General features: G+C 47.1%; 1 protein-coding gene across 1 annotated transcript; it reads left to right on the top strand.

Annotated features, from left to right (window-relative positions):
• The first annotated feature begins 1,837 nt into the window (after window positions 1-1,837).
• LOC135392719 (beta-galactosidase-like) lies at window positions 1,838-14,945 on the top strand. The gene is made up of 7 exons (XM_064623440.1): window positions 1,838-1,857; window positions 1,957-2,087; window positions 3,018-3,400; window positions 7,250-8,041; window positions 8,776-8,985; window positions 11,696-11,989; window positions 14,680-14,945. The coding sequence occupies exons 2-7, from the start codon at window positions 1,997-1,999 to the stop codon at window positions 14,806-14,808; spliced, it is 1,899 nt and encodes a 632-aa protein (XP_064479510.1). The 5' UTR covers window positions 1,838-1,857; window positions 1,957-1,996; the 3' UTR covers window positions 14,809-14,945.
• Window positions 14,946-16,791: the final 1,846 nt, after the last annotated feature.

Here is a 16,791-nt window from a genome sequence, read left to right as displayed (position 1 = left end):
TGGCGCTGTCTACAACAGTGCGACATTCTTCATCATTTTCCGTGCGTTGCGCAGCCTGTGTGCCATGCAGAGGTGGGGAAATTACTTTTATTTTGTAATGCATTACCATTACTCATTACTTGTATAAAAAACTAATGCCATTACTTTAACGAAGTAATGGCATTACTCTGGCATTACGTTTACGTTTTAAAGCATAAGCCTCAAAGGTGCTATGCATAAGGTTTTTCCTTGCTTTGTTTGCTATAGGCAATAGTCACCCGAGTATCCCCAAATCGGTGCCACTAAATCCCCGCAGAAGAGAGTCTGATAGGCAAAACGTATAGATAAGATTTATTGCAGATGATGCCTTTTCTAGCATTATGGAGCCGGCGGATCAGGCCCAGCCTACAGCTCTGTCCTGGCAGAGAAACTACCTCGACAGCACAAGAGAAGCTAACACTGTGCCATACCAAAACAGTGAATCCCTACAGCAATTGTTACGCATTACCCTCATAGAGGTTATGTTTCTATTTCATTGATTTTCCTTTACTTCAAACGATATCATCATGTAGACACTTGTGACACACACCGCTGACTGTTGAACTCTTGCAGAATTCCCCAGGCTGCGCCTTTCTCTTTCCTTGTTGCCCTGTGCTCATTGTTAAAGGCAGGTTGAAGAAAACCTGGATGTTCTTAATTTTCACGTGGCGCAATGAACATTCGACAAAAGTAATGAGTAATGCCACCTTGCATTACTCAGTCGAAATGTAATGCATTACCATTACTCATTACTTGCTGGCAAAACGTAATTCATTACCATTACCCATTACTCAAAAGTAATGCATTACTCCCCACCTCTGGTGCCATGACATGAAACTGACGCATACACAGGGGGAAAGAAAGGCTGTTTTTGAGTGAGACGAGGTAGAATGCATCGGGTAAGAAACTGCAACATTTCAATCTTAATTTTGCGGTACAACAACATTTGCAAACAATATGTTACGACTTTCAGGAGTTTCAGGGGGGGCGTATTATACCCCATCCTGTACTTTTTACGACGCCGCATAAATGTGCTCATGGTTACTAAGTTTACCCTGCACATCTTAATGACGTGTCATGTGAACTTTCATATTTCATCGGTCTGCCGCACGCACTACTTATTCACGCATATACATCATACGTCCTATATTCGTCAGTTATCACTAGAGCCCAGAAATATAGGCACTAAAACGACTGAAATAGGCAGGCATTTCGGCCGCCCAAATATCAAATTACATATAGGCTATAGAAAACAAAAATAGGCACGTTAATCTGGTACGCTCTTTGGCTTTCTTGATGTTTCAGAATGCTCCATCAATGGAAACTTGCTCGTTCAAAGGGTACGGTACCATACAAGCCTTGACATCTGGTACATGAATGCTGAGTCAGCAGGTTTTAGTTTTCCGCCCTCGAACATCTTAAAAGGCCCAAAGATGCCAAATCTTTGTATCAAATGTATGCAAAAAAGGAACAAAAGGCGCAAACACGCAGTAACGAAAAGCAAAATGTAGCACTCAGCACGAGCCTGAAAGCCGCACTCTTACACCACTCTTACCACTTACCACTTACACCACTCTTGTGGTGTCTAAGAATGTTGAAAAAGGCTACAACTCAATAGAGTCGATAAAAAGGCGGGCAGACCCGAAAATGTCGTATTTAGGCGTTTCTAGGCATTCATAGACAAATGCCTAAAAATCCGGTCCCTAGTTGTCACCTGCGCCCAACCTGGCGCCCAATCTCATCACTGCCACACAGATGTTACTTCGGCCATCTTCTGATTGGTAGAAGAAGACGAAGAAGCAGAAGAAGAAGACGAAATAGTTCTTTCTGCTTGGAAGCGTACGCTGAGTGCCGATATCTGAAAATGAATGCCGTCAGAACTTGCTGGCTTCATTGGGTCTTGTTCGTGACAGTTGCGATGATTATTTTGTTCCACAGGCTTGGGCCCATCCGAAGATCACGTCTCACGACCCAGTCGATGTCGGAAGCAAATGGTTCAAGCTCTCAGTCATGGGTGTTTCTGGAAGACAACGCCACAGTCAGGCCGAATCTGCGTCCTCATATACCACGTAAGATAAGAAATGGCGAACACAACCGTTTACGCGTGATAGTAGACTGTATATTATACCGAACAACTCCATAGCGCGAAAGCCCGTGTCCGCGGGCACAAACAGAAGGGCTCAGACTGAGGTCTTTGCACTGTGGAGTTTGTCCACTACCTGTACTGCACCTGTCGCCATACTGCCAATACCGAAGAAATTTTGGAGATACTGGATCCTATCCAGTATCCTGTAAGTCTGCCATGCGCCGGCATCACGTTTCGCATTTGACGCAGGTGGACCATTCTGTTGTCTAGATGTGATGCTCTGAATTCTGATTGTGATTAAATTCTGGAAAGACTAAATCGTAGCGTACGCGCGTTATGGGGGAAAAAAAATAATGGCGCACGCTCGCACGCCGTCCTTGCGTGTGCTACCGCTGCCCGCGCGCAAGGACGGTAAGGCAATGCTACCTTTACCTCTCGATGAGCGCGAACTGCAAATGATGGTGAGTTTTAGGGCATCGTACGCTATCGCGTTTGCGTATACCTAAGGGATAGCGTTGGTCGCTCTGCGCAAGCGTTAAACAGTGAGAACAGCGGTGCGCAGAATCATCACCCTATCCCTTACGTACGCCAAGGCGATAGCGTACAATGCACTAAACTCTCTAATATAGTTATTATCGATAGTGTAATAGTTACAAATAGTGTAATTAATCTGCAGAATTCACCTAAAATTGAAGGGCTCTCTGTTGATGTCCTCGAGGTTTCCGGCGCAGATGATTAATTTGGTTAATTAAATTTGATAGAGCAGCAATTAAAAACTAAATTAATAAACGAAACCCTACACCATGCTATCACACCAGAACGTTGCAGGGAATTTCTTAACGGTCAGCCACATGAGCAATCGAAAACAAGAGGACGAGAAAAGAAAAGTGGTAACGTTCTTTTTGTCTTACAGATCCCACGTTTACCATTGACTACGACAAGAACGTCTTTCTCAAAGACGGAGAACCCTTCCGCATCATTGCCGGAGCCATTCACTACTTCCGTGTACCCCACCAACTGTGGAAGGACCGACTTTACAAACTCAAGGCGTCCGGCCTTAACACGGTTGACACCTATGTCGATTGGTCCACCCACGAACCCGAACCGTGGGACTACATGTTTGACGGTATCAACAATCTGAGGGCCTTCTTATATACCGTTAAGGATCTCGGCCTCCTGGTCATCGTACGGGCCGGTCCTTATATATCAGCCGACCGCGACAACGGAGGTATTCCCTATTGGCTTCCCAGGGTAGATGCAGATGTGAAGCTACGGACAAGCGGCAACGCCTTCCAGGTAAGCCCCTATCTCGCCAGTAATTTTTTTCACGTCCTTCATCGTGTAAGAGGTGTGTTCCAGTAAACCAACACTGTTTGTAGTACCCCTATCACGGGGGCAGACTTCAATTAGGATTGACACAAATGGCCGTTGAACATTTACGTGGCGCCACCTACCGTGTAACCTGTCAACCTGCCAGGGAGCACTCAATCCAATGCTCTCCGAGTAGGTGACACGTTACACGCTAGGTGGGGCTACATGCATGTTCAATGCAGAGCCGTTTATAGGGAAAGTTTGGCCATTCTCTGATCTTTTGCCGCCTCATGGGTGGAGCCTATTTTGACATGAGAGTCGTCGTTGAGCCGCCCAAAAAGCTGATGCTGTCCGCCAGGTGGTCGGCAGCTTTGCTGTAGCACTGAGTGTAATCTACAGGAATAACAGGCTTATGACCCACAGCCGCCTGTAATAAGGGGGGCTTTGTTGCTAAACTGAAAGAGCTTAAGGACGAAGGGCTCCCGAAGGACGAGGTACGCACGCGTCTTCCCTCCTTGTATCGTAAACAACGATCAACGTCAACATGGCGTCAGCGACCTGCTGGTGACGGGACAACAATAGAGCACGGCGAGGGAGGTCGCTTAGCTGTGACGTTGCATGACGCGCTTCAAGTTAGGCTCCTCCTAATGGCCAAACTCTCCCTATAAACGGCTCTGCTCCAATGCAGAGACGTATATAGAGAGCCATTGGCCATCTCTTGATCATTTGCCGCTTCACGGGTGGGGTTTGTCTTGATGCTGCTGCACCGGCCAAAAGGCCTGAATCTAAGCGGAATCAGCTTATCGGCCACCACGTAGGCGCCATTTTAATGCAGTCCACCGGCTGGTCGACGGCAATATTTGTCGCGCTCAATACAACCTACCAGAATCGATGGCTTATGACCCACATGTGCCTCTGATATGGGATATTTGTTGCCAAACTGAAAGGATTCGAGCACGAAGGGTACCCGTAGGACGGGATACGCACGTGTCTTTCCCTTGGCCTCGTGGACAAAGCTTTGCATCAACATGGCGCCGGTTGACGGCTGGACAACAATAGGGTGCGGTGAGAGGAGTAGTTCAGCCGTGACGTCGGATGACGTGGTGCAAGGTAGGCTTCTCCTAATGGCCAAACTCTCTCTATGAACGGCTCTGGGTCAATGGCCATTGGTTACAATGGTCCTTGAAGACAGTCCATGTCACAGGGCTATTATTCCCCAAGCTCAACTGAAACGTGTAAATAACAGCATTTTTTCTATATTGTCTGTCTGTCCGCATGCTGCTGCTGCTGCTGCTGCTGCTGATGATGGTGGTAGTGGTGATGATGATATGATATATGATATGGCGATATCGTATCATTGAAAAAATACACATGAAGCAAGGGCTTTAAAGGTGGTGTCCGCGAGGAATCCTACCTTCGTAACATACTCCAGTGACGTCGGTTCGCGCACTGTTGCCTGAATTTAGCCGGGAGATCGCAGCGGTTTCAGACTGTTTCAGAGCGAAATATTCCGGTTACGTGTATTTCGGGCACCCACTATTCAGATCGCACCTTCTGTTCAGTTGCGTTTGTTGTCCGGTTGAAGGATTGATTGATTGAATTTGATGAAATATAGAAACAGATAAATTACCAATTTACAAGTGCGATGTATCTTACGGTAAAGAAACAAGGGAAAGGGAGCAGGCTAGCTGGTATAGATCCATGAAGAAGACCGAGAGACACGGACACAGAAGACGACACACGTAGGTTCTCAGACACAGCAATAATTTTATTAGTTCATCTCAACTTAAAAGCTAAAAATCTTCGAAGGGGTGCGAGAGGGATAAAAGACGCATTGCTAACTACGTTTCCCCTGGTGGCAATCTCCAAGGATTCCCGAAACAACCTTCGGTGTGCGTAGGGTTCCCACGCAAGCACTGTAGTGTCCTTGAAGCAAGGCTGGCAACCTTTACAATCCCGTAGATCTGGTAACTGGTAGATCATTTACGGGATTGTAAAGGTTGCCAGCCTTGCTTCAAGGACACTACAGTGCTTGCGTGGGAACCCTACGCACACCGAAGGTTGTTTCGGGAATCCTTGGAGATTGCCACCAGGGGAAACGTAGTTAGCAATGCGTCTTTTATCCCTCTCGCACCCCTTCGAAGATTTTTAGCTTTTAAGTTGAGATGAACCAATAAAATTATTGCTGTGTCTGAGAACCTACGTGTGTCGTCTTCTGTGTCCGTGTCTCTCGGTCTTCTTCATGGTACTTATGGTATGACATCGTTGTCTCAAATCAGCCCCCCGTGGTTTATCTCATCTCAAATCTCCAGCTGTTGCGAGACTATTTCTTTCGAGTAATCAACAGGTGCTACACATGGTCCATCTCAAAATACAATGTTGACACAACACTTTCACGCGCAACGTAGGTAATATGGGACGGCGAAATACTGACAGGCGATTTTAGCTAACTGTGTCCACAACTGTACATCGAGACAACAAATTTACTGTCCCGTGAAGAAATAACGTATCATTCCCGTTTCTTCTAGGTATCAATATCGGTATTCGCGAGTTCTTTTAGAGCTGCGGTACAACCTACAGGGTATTTATTTCTATTTGATATATTTTTGTTTTGAAAGGAAGCTTCGAAGCATAGTACGGACGTCGTCTTTGCGGACGTATTGTACGTCCAGGCATTACCTATAATTTATTTATTAAGGCTTTCAGGGAAATGTGAGATGGCAGAATTTCAGTCAGTCATTATCTAAAGCCGCACTATTAAAAAAAAAAATCTCGTAAGGGGCACGCACTTCGATCGCACCATTTTCTTACGCAAATAGGCCGAAATTGAAACAGCAAGTAGAACTCTATTTTGAGATGATGAAGTAGGAAGTTTCATCGCAGGGGGCTATACTCTACCCCATTGCTGATGTTGATATGGGGAACGAAATAATCAGCCGTTTCAAAATAAGGATCGAAGTCCTATGATGTTCAAAAATTTCAAAAGAGCTTTCAGGGCAGAGCGTTGGTATGCTAGATGTTGCCAGGGACCAATCAATTTTGAGAGAGAGAGGGTGGGCAGTCCAGCTGATTAAGAGACCCGAAGAGTGAAGGTCGGTAGTGTGAGCAATGAAGAACGTGCTCTAGACCTTCTAGGGTACCACAGACAGCACCTGGGAGAGTCAACTTGTCTGAAGCGGGTAACGCCACTGAGCTGTGAAAGCCACATCGAGTCGCATTCGATGAATTAAGGCAACGTCTTGACGAGAGGTGTTTTGAAACCACGCACATCAATCGTAGGAAAAGACACGACCTTAGCCTTTTCAGCGACTTATTAGACCGCCAAGCGGTTTAGCTGGTCAGCAGGTCTGCTCCTACTCAAATCAGCTTCATGGTTGCAAAGCACATGCATGGCCCTTGGGCGTGGAATGGGCGTTGACCTCTCAACGCTTGTTATTCGGCTTATTTGGATAGCGAAATTTGGCGACGGCAGCAATAACGACTTTATTTTAATGATGATGGCAACGGATATTTGATGATGGAGAATCACTGACTGAGTCACTTACTATAGTCAGTGATTCTCGTAGTTAGTCATGTGTGCTTGGCCGTAAAGGCCACTGGTAAAGTACGGGATTTATGATTCTCTCGTGGCTTTTTATGAAATAATGAAAGCACCTGTCAAATTATTCTCACAATACACTTCTGGAAGCTTTCAACGTATTCAAGAAGACTCTACTGATTCCAAAAATGTTGCTCTATACTGATGCTAGTTTTGCTCTTGATGTAACTTGAGGGTTATATCTGCAGGTACCTCCGCAGTGTAATTGTTTCTTTTCTTGGCTGATCTACTTTCAGTTCCACCTTGACCGCTGGATCACCGTACTGCTGGAGCTCCTCCACCACTTCCTCTATGAGAACGGCGGACCTGTCATTATAGTTCAACTAGAGGACGAATACGGCAAGTTCCAACCGTGCGACCACGAATACATGAAGTACCTCTTCAAAACGTTCCGGTTACGCCTTGGTCCCGAGCTCCCGCTCATAACTTCAGATCATCCCGAAGAGAAGTTCATCGAATGCGGAACTGTGGAAGGAGCCCTCGCAACGTTCGTTCACGATGGAAAGACGGCCACCAAGAAGGTACTCAACGTCACCAGAACAGCTAACAAGAACAGAGGACCAGTTATGGTAAAGTTCTTCCTCTCAACGCTGAGCCGCTGGAACGAAGCGAGTGTACCCATCCAGAAGCGGGTACTCTTGAGGAAGCTCGAGAAGATCTTGGAGCTGAATGTGTCGGTATCGATCTACATGTTTCACGGTGGCACGAACTTCGGCTTCGGCAACAGCACACACACCACCAGTTACCATCCTGATGCTCCTTTGCCCGAATGGGGTGATGTTACTGACCTGTACTTCGATATAAGTAAGATTATATATAGATTCACCGATGCAACTCGAGCGGCGCATATGCCGAACCCTGCCCTGAAGATGAACCCCGGCGAAGTGCACTTGAACGCGTGCTCGTCATGGAATGTCGTCAAACAAGTATTCTGGGAGAAAAACCTCCTGAAAACTTTTTCCAACGCCACTCCGGTCAGCTTCGAGGGCATAAAGCAAGACTTCGGATACGTGACGTACACAGCTCAGGTCAGAGTGCGATACTATATTAGTAATGCACTGGGGATAACGCTGCTTTTGAGAGACTTTTATCATAGTGCGCATCAATCCGTCCAAATATTAACATTGTATACACTGAAGTGACATTTTCTTTCGTATTATAAATCAACATCATTCAAAGGCTCAGTACACATAATAGAAATTGGCATGGAATATTGCGCGCTTCCGCGCATTTTTGAATGAGTAGGTATCGTCAATGAAAGCTCTGCCGTCCGTCTCCTAGCGAGAACGCCTCACATCTTTCCGCCCTTCGCCCCACGTTCGAAGACTGCCATCAGCTGTATGGTGATAAGGCCACGGGTGTCGACCTTGAAGGAGCTACCTTGCCATACCGGTGGCAGATTATGCACGCTATGACGTCATACTTCAATCAATTAATCAATTGCGTCACACAGGAAAACAATGATATTGGGGAATATAGTGTGAGACTCGTAGGTTATAATGACATAGATTGGATAGGACTCCGATAAATCAATTGACTGATTAAAAGATCTATTGAGAAACACGACATTTACATCGCAGTGGTACTTTAAATCCGTTGAAATATGAAAGTACTCGAAGTCGATGGACAAGCACTTGCTAGTTCCTTATTCCGAGAAACTTTCTTATGATCAGCAAGGATGTGGAGTGTATACTAGTCTTTTAAACTATCGGAACTGTATACATATATACTAACTGTCCTGAAGTAACAATCACTTCCGCAGGTCGACTTCGACTTGCAAAGCCCGTCGGCTGTGCTGGAGATACCGCAGTTCGCCGACAGAGCGTACGTGATGAGCCGTGATGTGGTTCGCGTTATGGACGCCCGAGTGTCGAGAAAGACAATGATCCCTGTGTCGATGAATGAACGCGTGACGATGATCGTCGAGAACGGGGGAAGGATGAACCCCGAGAGTCCGGTGCCAGAGTCGAAGGTAAATCGTTTTTCTCACGCGTCTTTCAAGCGACAATCAGTGACTACAACAATGAAGGAACAAATGTCTTTACATATCCAACCACTCAGAATCAGGGAATTGACATTTAACTGGACCGGAAACCCTGTTAGATTCATCATGCAGTCCGTCAGTAGGAGACACATGTGTGCAGTATTTTCGCTGTGCTGTGTCTTCTCAGTGCGCACTTCAATTTACAAAACTACCACGAAAAGCTGCCATAAATGTTACCACGTGACCTTAGAGGTCAGCCCAATCTTCTGGGGTTACGTAATCGTGCTCGTGTGACTCAGAATCAGCATGGAAAGCAGCCACAAAGTCATATTCCTCACCGTACGTTCGTGTGCCGCAGACACGGCGGGGGACTACTACAAGGGTGCATGCAACTTGTTGCACAATACGACGCAGCAAAAAACAAAACAAAATTATAAGTGGGGGCTCACCTGTCCTTTAAGGGATGTACGGTACTTCGAACGTATACAGGGTGTTTGCTGTAACGTGTCCCTCAATTATATAAAAATATCTTGACATTGTACAAGGATGCCGCTTGCTGCATTGGTCTTTGCGACACTTTTGCCACCAGGGAAGGGGGATTTTTTCAAATTTCAACTGCAATAAATATAACTTTTAAACTTGATCTCGCTAATTTGCCAAGTCAACCTCGCGTTTTTCCAACGGAAATGGAAAGCGCATGTTCGATTTACCCCGAAACATCACTGAAGGCGTCCAGCACCACAGCGGGAACACACGAACAAAATATGCAAAAAGCGTCGTTTCTTTTTTCCGCGAGATAAAAACATTCGACTTTCAGGAACTGTAACGCCAAATATTTCCTTGTGGAAGCGCGCATTTCTGAGAAATCCGCTTACAAGCAGCAGTGATGATCCCTCCCAGCTCCTTCTGGCGTGTGATTATCGTTGCGACGTCAGATTATCGAGCACTTTTATTGGCTGCCGAGAATCGTCTGCTAGCGAGGCGGCCGGTCGACTGCCCGGTGTCCAACGTGGTCGCCAAATACAACCGTGGAAAGAAAGAATGTTGGGCTCAAGTCCTGACGTCGTGACTGCACTCTTAAAAATGAACTTCACCACATAGCACGCTCCTAGCCAACCATCACCCCGAATGACAACGTTCTCGCCCCTGATTTGTTGAAAACGGGTGGAGGAGCCTATTTTGTGCCCATTATGCACGGCACAAAATAGGCTCCTCCTCCCGTTTTCAACAAATCAGGGGCGAGAACGTTGTCATTCGGGGTGATGGTTGGCTAGGAGCGTGCTATGTGGTGAAGTTCATTTTTAAGAGTGTGACTGCCAAAGGAAGCAGGTTTCCTGACGCCCGAGATCGAAAGCTCTCTTGCGCACCAGGATTGCACGCCGCACTCCTACTTTCTGTGTGCATGCGTGCCCCCAGGGCTTGTAGTCCTGCTTTCTATTGCTCGTGACATATTTTGGAGCCCTTTCATGTTCCCTTAAAGGGGCCCTGAGCTCTACACTCTTAAAAATGAACTTCACCGCATAGCACGCTCCTACACTCTTAAAAATGAACTTCACCGCATAGCACGCTCTTAGCCAACCATCATCTCGAATGATATTGTTATACGCCCTGATTTGTTGAAAACAGGGGGCGTACGCCTTTTTTGTGACAATTATGAACAGCATAAGTGTCACAAAAAAGGCGTACGCCCCCCGTTTTCAACAAATCAGGACGTATAACAATATCATTCGAGATGATGGTTGGCTAAGAGCGTGCTATGCGGTGAAGTTCATTTCTAAGAGTGTAGCCAACAATAATCTCGAATGATATCGTTATCTGCCCTGATTTGTTGAAAACGGGAGGCGTACGCCTTTTTTGTGACACTTATGCTGTTCATAATTGTCACAGAAAAGGCGTACGCCTCCCGTTTTCAACAAATCAGGGCAGATAACGATATCATTTGAGAGGATGGTTGGTTAGGAGCGTACTTTGCAGTGAAGTTCATTTTTAAGAGTGTACTAAGCTAGCCCACCGACTGCGTCGGCTCCAAACGGCGATTTTAACTTGTTGGCCGTGGCACCTTTTGTATGGACGAATCTGATAGGTCCGTATCGTCACTACATATAGCACGCTGCTAGCCAACCGTCGTCCCCAGTAACAACATTCTCGCTCCTGATTTGTTGATAACTGGAGGCGGATCCTATTATGTGGAGTCATTATACTACATCATGGCTACAAAATAGGCTACGCCTCCCGTTTTTAACGAATCAGGAACGAGAACGTTGTCATTCGAGATGACGGTTCGCTAGGAACGTACCATGTGGAGAAGTTCGTTTTTAAGAGTGTAAAGCGCAGAACGTTGTGTACCTCCGCGTTGGTGTCTGCTGGATGCTACAATTTCAGATGGCGTAACAATTATCTGGAGTTATCTGGATGGCGGTGTGTCTACTCGCCAGTATCCGAAAAAAAGGTTCGTTTTTGTATTAACGCTGCGCACATTATGAAGGAGAAGTACTGAGCAATCAATAAATAGAATTACGAAGCGTAGAACAACATTACACCAATTACGCACTCGAGTAAATACATGCAGATAGGAGTCCTAACCTCCTTTATGTCCCCTCATCAAGCCATAACAGTGTGCGCGCGTGTGTATGCGTGCGCGTGTGTGTAACAACGCAACGGAAGTGGTCTTCATGTGTTATCTCTCGTCGCGCGCCAGGGCATCCTGTCCAACGTAACCCTGAATGGGAAGCAACTTCACAACTGGCAGATGGAAGCCTTCTCCTTAAGAACGGACAAGAGCCTCTCCCTTCTCTTCAATTTCATGCGGAACCTGTCTCACGCCAACAGAACGACATGCCCACAGACGCCGGCTTTCTACTACGGTTCGTTCCAACTGACGGAGACGTCCGGTACTTTAGACACCTTCCTCGACCCTTCTGGCTGGACGAGGGGTCAAGCTTTTATCAATGGATTTAACCTCGGACGGTACCGACCAGCAGCTGGACCTCAGGTAATCGCACGGTATTGTACGCGACGAAGAAGGGGGAAAAAATGCGGACGATGTTGCGACTTTCAGCGGCACCTGTAAGCAGTGGCGTAGCCAGACCTCCAAGGAAAGGGGGGCTGTATACGAAAACCCGCCCTTCCTCTCCTTCCCCCCCCCCCCCCGCTGATCCTGGGTGCGACAACACACAATACTTGTGCACACCGCAGCATGCGGTTGAAAAAAAAAACGAGAATAATTTATTTGGACTTTCACAATACGATTATACTGTGGTGTCCAATGAGGTGGTGTCATGAGATTCGAAGGATTTTGAAAAGCTCATACTTTGGAAACTGTTGTATTGCTTGGTATACGATGAGAAGCACGCACCGTCAGATTCACGGTATACTCTTTATTCCGCCATCTTGATAATCTCCCTGGTTGCCAGCACAACAATCGGGGCAGTTTGTATGGACGTGGATGATACAGTGACATAATAGCACAGGTAATACATGACATTCCCCCTCCACCTTATATGTAGAAACGATTTCTGAAGAAATATAGGTGAAAACACAAATGGATAACGCGAGATAACAAAAGGTTCAAAAGTCACAGCTCTCCCTCTTGCAGCTCTAGGTATAGTTGAGCCTCTCTGGTGGCACACCTCTTGAACTTCTGATGGGGTACCGGTTGGGAGAACCAGAGTCCTGTGCGGTAACACCGTCGTGGTGTCGATCATCATCTTTTGGATCGTTACTAGTTTGGTTTTGTGGGTCGTCGCGTCTGGTGTCATCAAGCAGTTCATCGTCTTCGTCGCTATTTTCTACGTTAGGTGTGTGCTTGTGCTCTGCTCCAAGTTTTTTGAAGAAGCTTGCGTTCCGTGTGATGATATGATTATTTCTTTTTGCTGAAATTTGACTGCCTATGACTTCTACGACAATATAAGGCACCGGGTCAAATGTCGACGTCAACTTACTAATCTTCTTTTGTTTGACCAAAACAACATCTCCTTTTTGAAGAGTGTGTTCCTTAGTATGTCGTTTTTCGTCTGCTCGTGCTTTCGATATTTCTTTTGCTCTTGTATCGTTCGAGAGAGTAGCGTCGCGTGTGTCCGTGGTCTCACGGTGTACCGAACTCGGCAAGGTGGTCAACATTTTCCTTCCAAAGAGAAGCTCATATGGCGAAAGCTTTGTAGTGGTGTGCGCAGTAGCACGGTAGCAGAGCAGAAAGTCATGTATTTTCTGCATCCAGTTCTGCTCTTCCACATGGCACGTTTTAATCGCTTTCATGAGTGTTTGGATGAAGCGTTCTGCCTCTCCATTCGCTTCAGGCCACAACGGAGTAACTCTGTGATGTCGGAAACCGAGTTCCTGTGCGAAGAGTTTAAACTCTGAGGAGTTGAAAGGAGGTCCGTTGTCAGTTTTTATTTGCTTCGGGACGCCGAATTGTGACAGAGTTCTTCTTAGCACTGCTATGGTTGATGACGCTGCGGTTTTTGTTGTGTTGCTTGGTATACGATGAGAAGCACGCACCGTCAGATTCACGGTATACTCTTTATTCCACCATCTTGATAATCTCCCTGGTTGCCAGCACAACAATCGGGGCAGTTTGTATGGACGTGGATGATACAGTGACATAATAGCACAGGTAATACATGACAGAAACCATTCAAGTGTGCCGCTTAGATAGACGCCATGAACTGTAAGAACTTTCGGGATCGTCACACTGGTCTGCCCCCCCCCCCCCTCGTATATTATTTTCTCCTCGGATTTGCACGATTTGCGTGGGTCGGTCAGTGGCAGGTAGGGGGGGCTCAGGCCCCCCTAGCCCCCCCGTGGCTACGCCACTGCCTGTTAGTGATTTTTGAGCGACGCTGACGAAACGTTTACCATTGGCGTTAAGTGTCACAACACTTTCCGTGACGGTCTGCAAATTTGTCCGCAAAATGTTTGCGGAAAGGTAATTAAGCACACAAGGCACTGTTTTCTTGCACGGCAGAGCGTACGATCCTCATTGTAAGAAGGGAGGTCAAAGCGTCCCAATCCGCGTGGTCCGCGGGTGGTCCGCGGTTCGATTGGCTACTGCGCATGCGCCGTTCTTATGCCCGGCGTAAAATTCTGTGCGAGAGATTGTACGCTCTGCGCTTCGCACGTTGGAATACGCACCATGTGGGTCGACTTTTACACCGTGCTGGCTACCCTCCCTTCAAGGTACTGAGGCATGCTAGGCAGCGCTGGGAGACGAACAGGCCTGCAACACACCTCCAACAATGTAAGAGAGAATGTGTGTTGAGGGTGAATGGCGGTGTCCCCGTGCTTGTTAGCGTGGCTTGCTAGGTTGAAGAGAGGGAAGAACGCGTGGTGTAATTGGTAGCATATCTGACTGTCAATCGTAGGGTGTGAGTTCGAACTCCACTGCTGGTGCCTTTTCTTCAGCTGCCATAATTCAATCGATGTATGCTGCGCGAGCAGCTGTCTCTTTCTGACACGCGCGCGTTAAGTGAATTGTGTTATTGAGCTGATGACTTTGACTGGGAAGTTGGAGAACTGGTTGACAGTTTGAAACAGCTGGGACGTAATCTTTGCGGAGTCGTAGACGGCGAAGGTTGCTTTCCAGGGTTTCTGGCTTCATGCTCTCATACACGATGTACCCCGCAACGCCAAAATGTTACACGAGGTTTCTTTAAGTGAATCATCGCAATACTATCTTGCATCCAGGTGACGCTGTACGTCCCCAAGTACTTCGTGCGCTCCTACCCAGAAATAAATGAGGTGATCCTCATGGAACTCGAGGATATTCCGAAGAACATCGCTGTTCAACTCGTCGATAAAGCCAAAGTCAAGTGACAGAATGCCGTGTGGTGTAAGACTGCTCGGTGTGTGCTCTCAATCACCCATGTGTGGTACAGCCTGCTCAGGAGGTCTTCCGTGCACTTTTTTAATAAATAATGTGGCTTCCTGAGTTTTTGTGTGCAGAAGCGCTTGTCTGAAATCTGCACCCTGTGGTCTATCCCATCACAAATCTTCAGGTGATCATTTATTTTGAGCAATAAACATGTGCGGCATATAGACTTCCTTCGATGATACAATATTGGAACAACGTTTACGACGGCAATCAAGGAAATGCGGGCTGCAAAACTACTGACAGGACAGCTCCTGACAACCGTGTCGCAAGTAGTGCACACGGTCCGTGTGGAGTATCTGCACGTTCCACATAACGATGTACGCCAGCTGTTCGCTGTCACCAGCTCCATGCGACAGAACAGCATCGGAGAATGATCTCCTCCTGCTTCTACTCGTGTTGCATATATAGACATATGCAATATGACACGGATCAATGGTTGGATGGAAAAGAAGATGAAGCGATGAGACGAAGATTAAAAACGATGGGACAACGAGATGAACGGTACGACTGCATGGGAGACGGCTGATGGAGCGGAAGAGTCGACCAAAGAACAATGGTGGATAGGAATAAGGGAACGGAAAGGGATGGTCGTCTTGGGTGGAGCAGTGGAGAAAGAGGGGGGTCCATAGTCGCATTCTGTGAGGTAGATGGGAAGACAATTTGGAAGCCGAATAGATCTGCGCAAGCCTATAGTGCGGGGATAAAAATGCCCACTCCCGACTTCTCGTCCTCGACCGATCCGTCCATCTTAATGGGAAGGGGGTGCTGAAAGGAGCGACGTGCAGTCGTGCACGGCAAAGGAGATAATTTAATAGTGTGACTGGGCACGAACCACGAGAGGCTGTCCTGAAGTAGGGAAGCTCTGATGCCGCCAATGTTAGGACACAAAGTCAGAGCTAAGTGAAATCAGTCGTTCGAAAATTTTACAACTAACTACAACAACTGTAAAAAAAAAAAAGAGAACGAAGAAGACGGTGTTCAGTAAATATGCCGAAAGACATATTCAATGCTGCTAAAGGAAAAGGTATTTCTTGGCAGAGAATGTCTGGCGTTCTAGCGGTGCAATAGGTACCATACAGTAGGCTAGGCAGCGAGCAGACGACAGCAATACCAAGAAGACGACGACGACCCAGGCGGACTCAGGAGAGCAGACGACAAGGAAGTGCGCTTTGATTGGCTGGCCTCGTGTTCATCCGCAGTTGATCGGAGTGCTTCCGGAACCCGAGAGGTACCCGGGTTCGAATTCCGGTGCCGGCTGTGCTCCCCGGTTTTTTTTTTCTGGGTTTTCCTCAGACTCGTTTGTCAGACATATGTCGGCACAGTTCCCTTAGAAGTCGGCCCAGGACGCACATTCCCCCACGGCGTCATATGTGACGTTGCCCACCTCTGTAAAGCCGACAACGGCGAGCCCTTTCACCAGCACCAGCACCACCACCACCACGGTTCCGGAATCCGCAGACGCTAGCTAGGCGAATATATCTGCATGACCGGATCGCCGACGCACGCTCAGATTTTCGGCACCTTGCGTAGACGGTCGAGGTTCTCCGCTTTTTCGCCGCACATTTACTCCACGGAGGTTGTCCTTAAGACGAACGGGTCAATCACTCCCAGCATCCTTAAAGGAGCTCTGAGGTGACCCCCAAACTTTTTTACTTTTTTCGTCTCAGAGTTTTTTTTTTTTTTCAACCAATAAAATGAGTTCCTGCGAAAGAACGTAGGTACCTACAGAGCGAGCGCGAGGGCTCTGTTCCACACACCTTTGAAAAATCCTTTTCCTCGGGAAAATAGCGCATCGCAGAACGAGAAGACGTTGTGACGTATGGTACTTCCCTCACGTGACCAGTGACGTACAGCGGGACGCGGAGTAATTGCACTGAAAGAAGGAAGTCACTGAAAAGGTTAGCCGGCTTTCTGTGCTGTTGTCC

Source organism: Ornithodoros turicata, chromosome 4, assembly GCF_037126465.1.
Source record: "Ornithodoros turicata isolate Travis chromosome 4, ASM3712646v1, whole genome shotgun sequence".
Taxonomy (NCBI): domain Eukaryota; kingdom Metazoa; phylum Arthropoda; class Arachnida; order Ixodida; family Argasidae; genus Ornithodoros; species Ornithodoros turicata.
The sequence above is the reverse complement of the archived record's forward strand: the minus strand, read 5'-3'. Positions and strand labels throughout refer to the sequence as shown.

What these genes read in the sequence shown, in the direction of transcription:
- LOC135392719 (XM_064623440.1), top strand. Translation starts at nt 1,997, where the DNA reads ATGTCGGAAGCAAATGGTTCAAGCTCTCAGTCATGGGTGTTTCTGGAA. An exon ending in CAAGCGGCAACGCCTTCCAG is followed by an intron (nt 3,401 to 7,249) that starts GTAAGCCCCTAT and finishes ATCTACTTTCAG; the next exon opens with TTCCACCTTGACCGCTGGAT. An exon ending in GACCAGCAGCTGGACCTCAG is followed by an intron (nt 11,990 to 14,679) that starts GTAATCGCACGG and finishes TCTTGCATCCAG; the next exon opens with GTGACGCTGTACGTCCCCAA.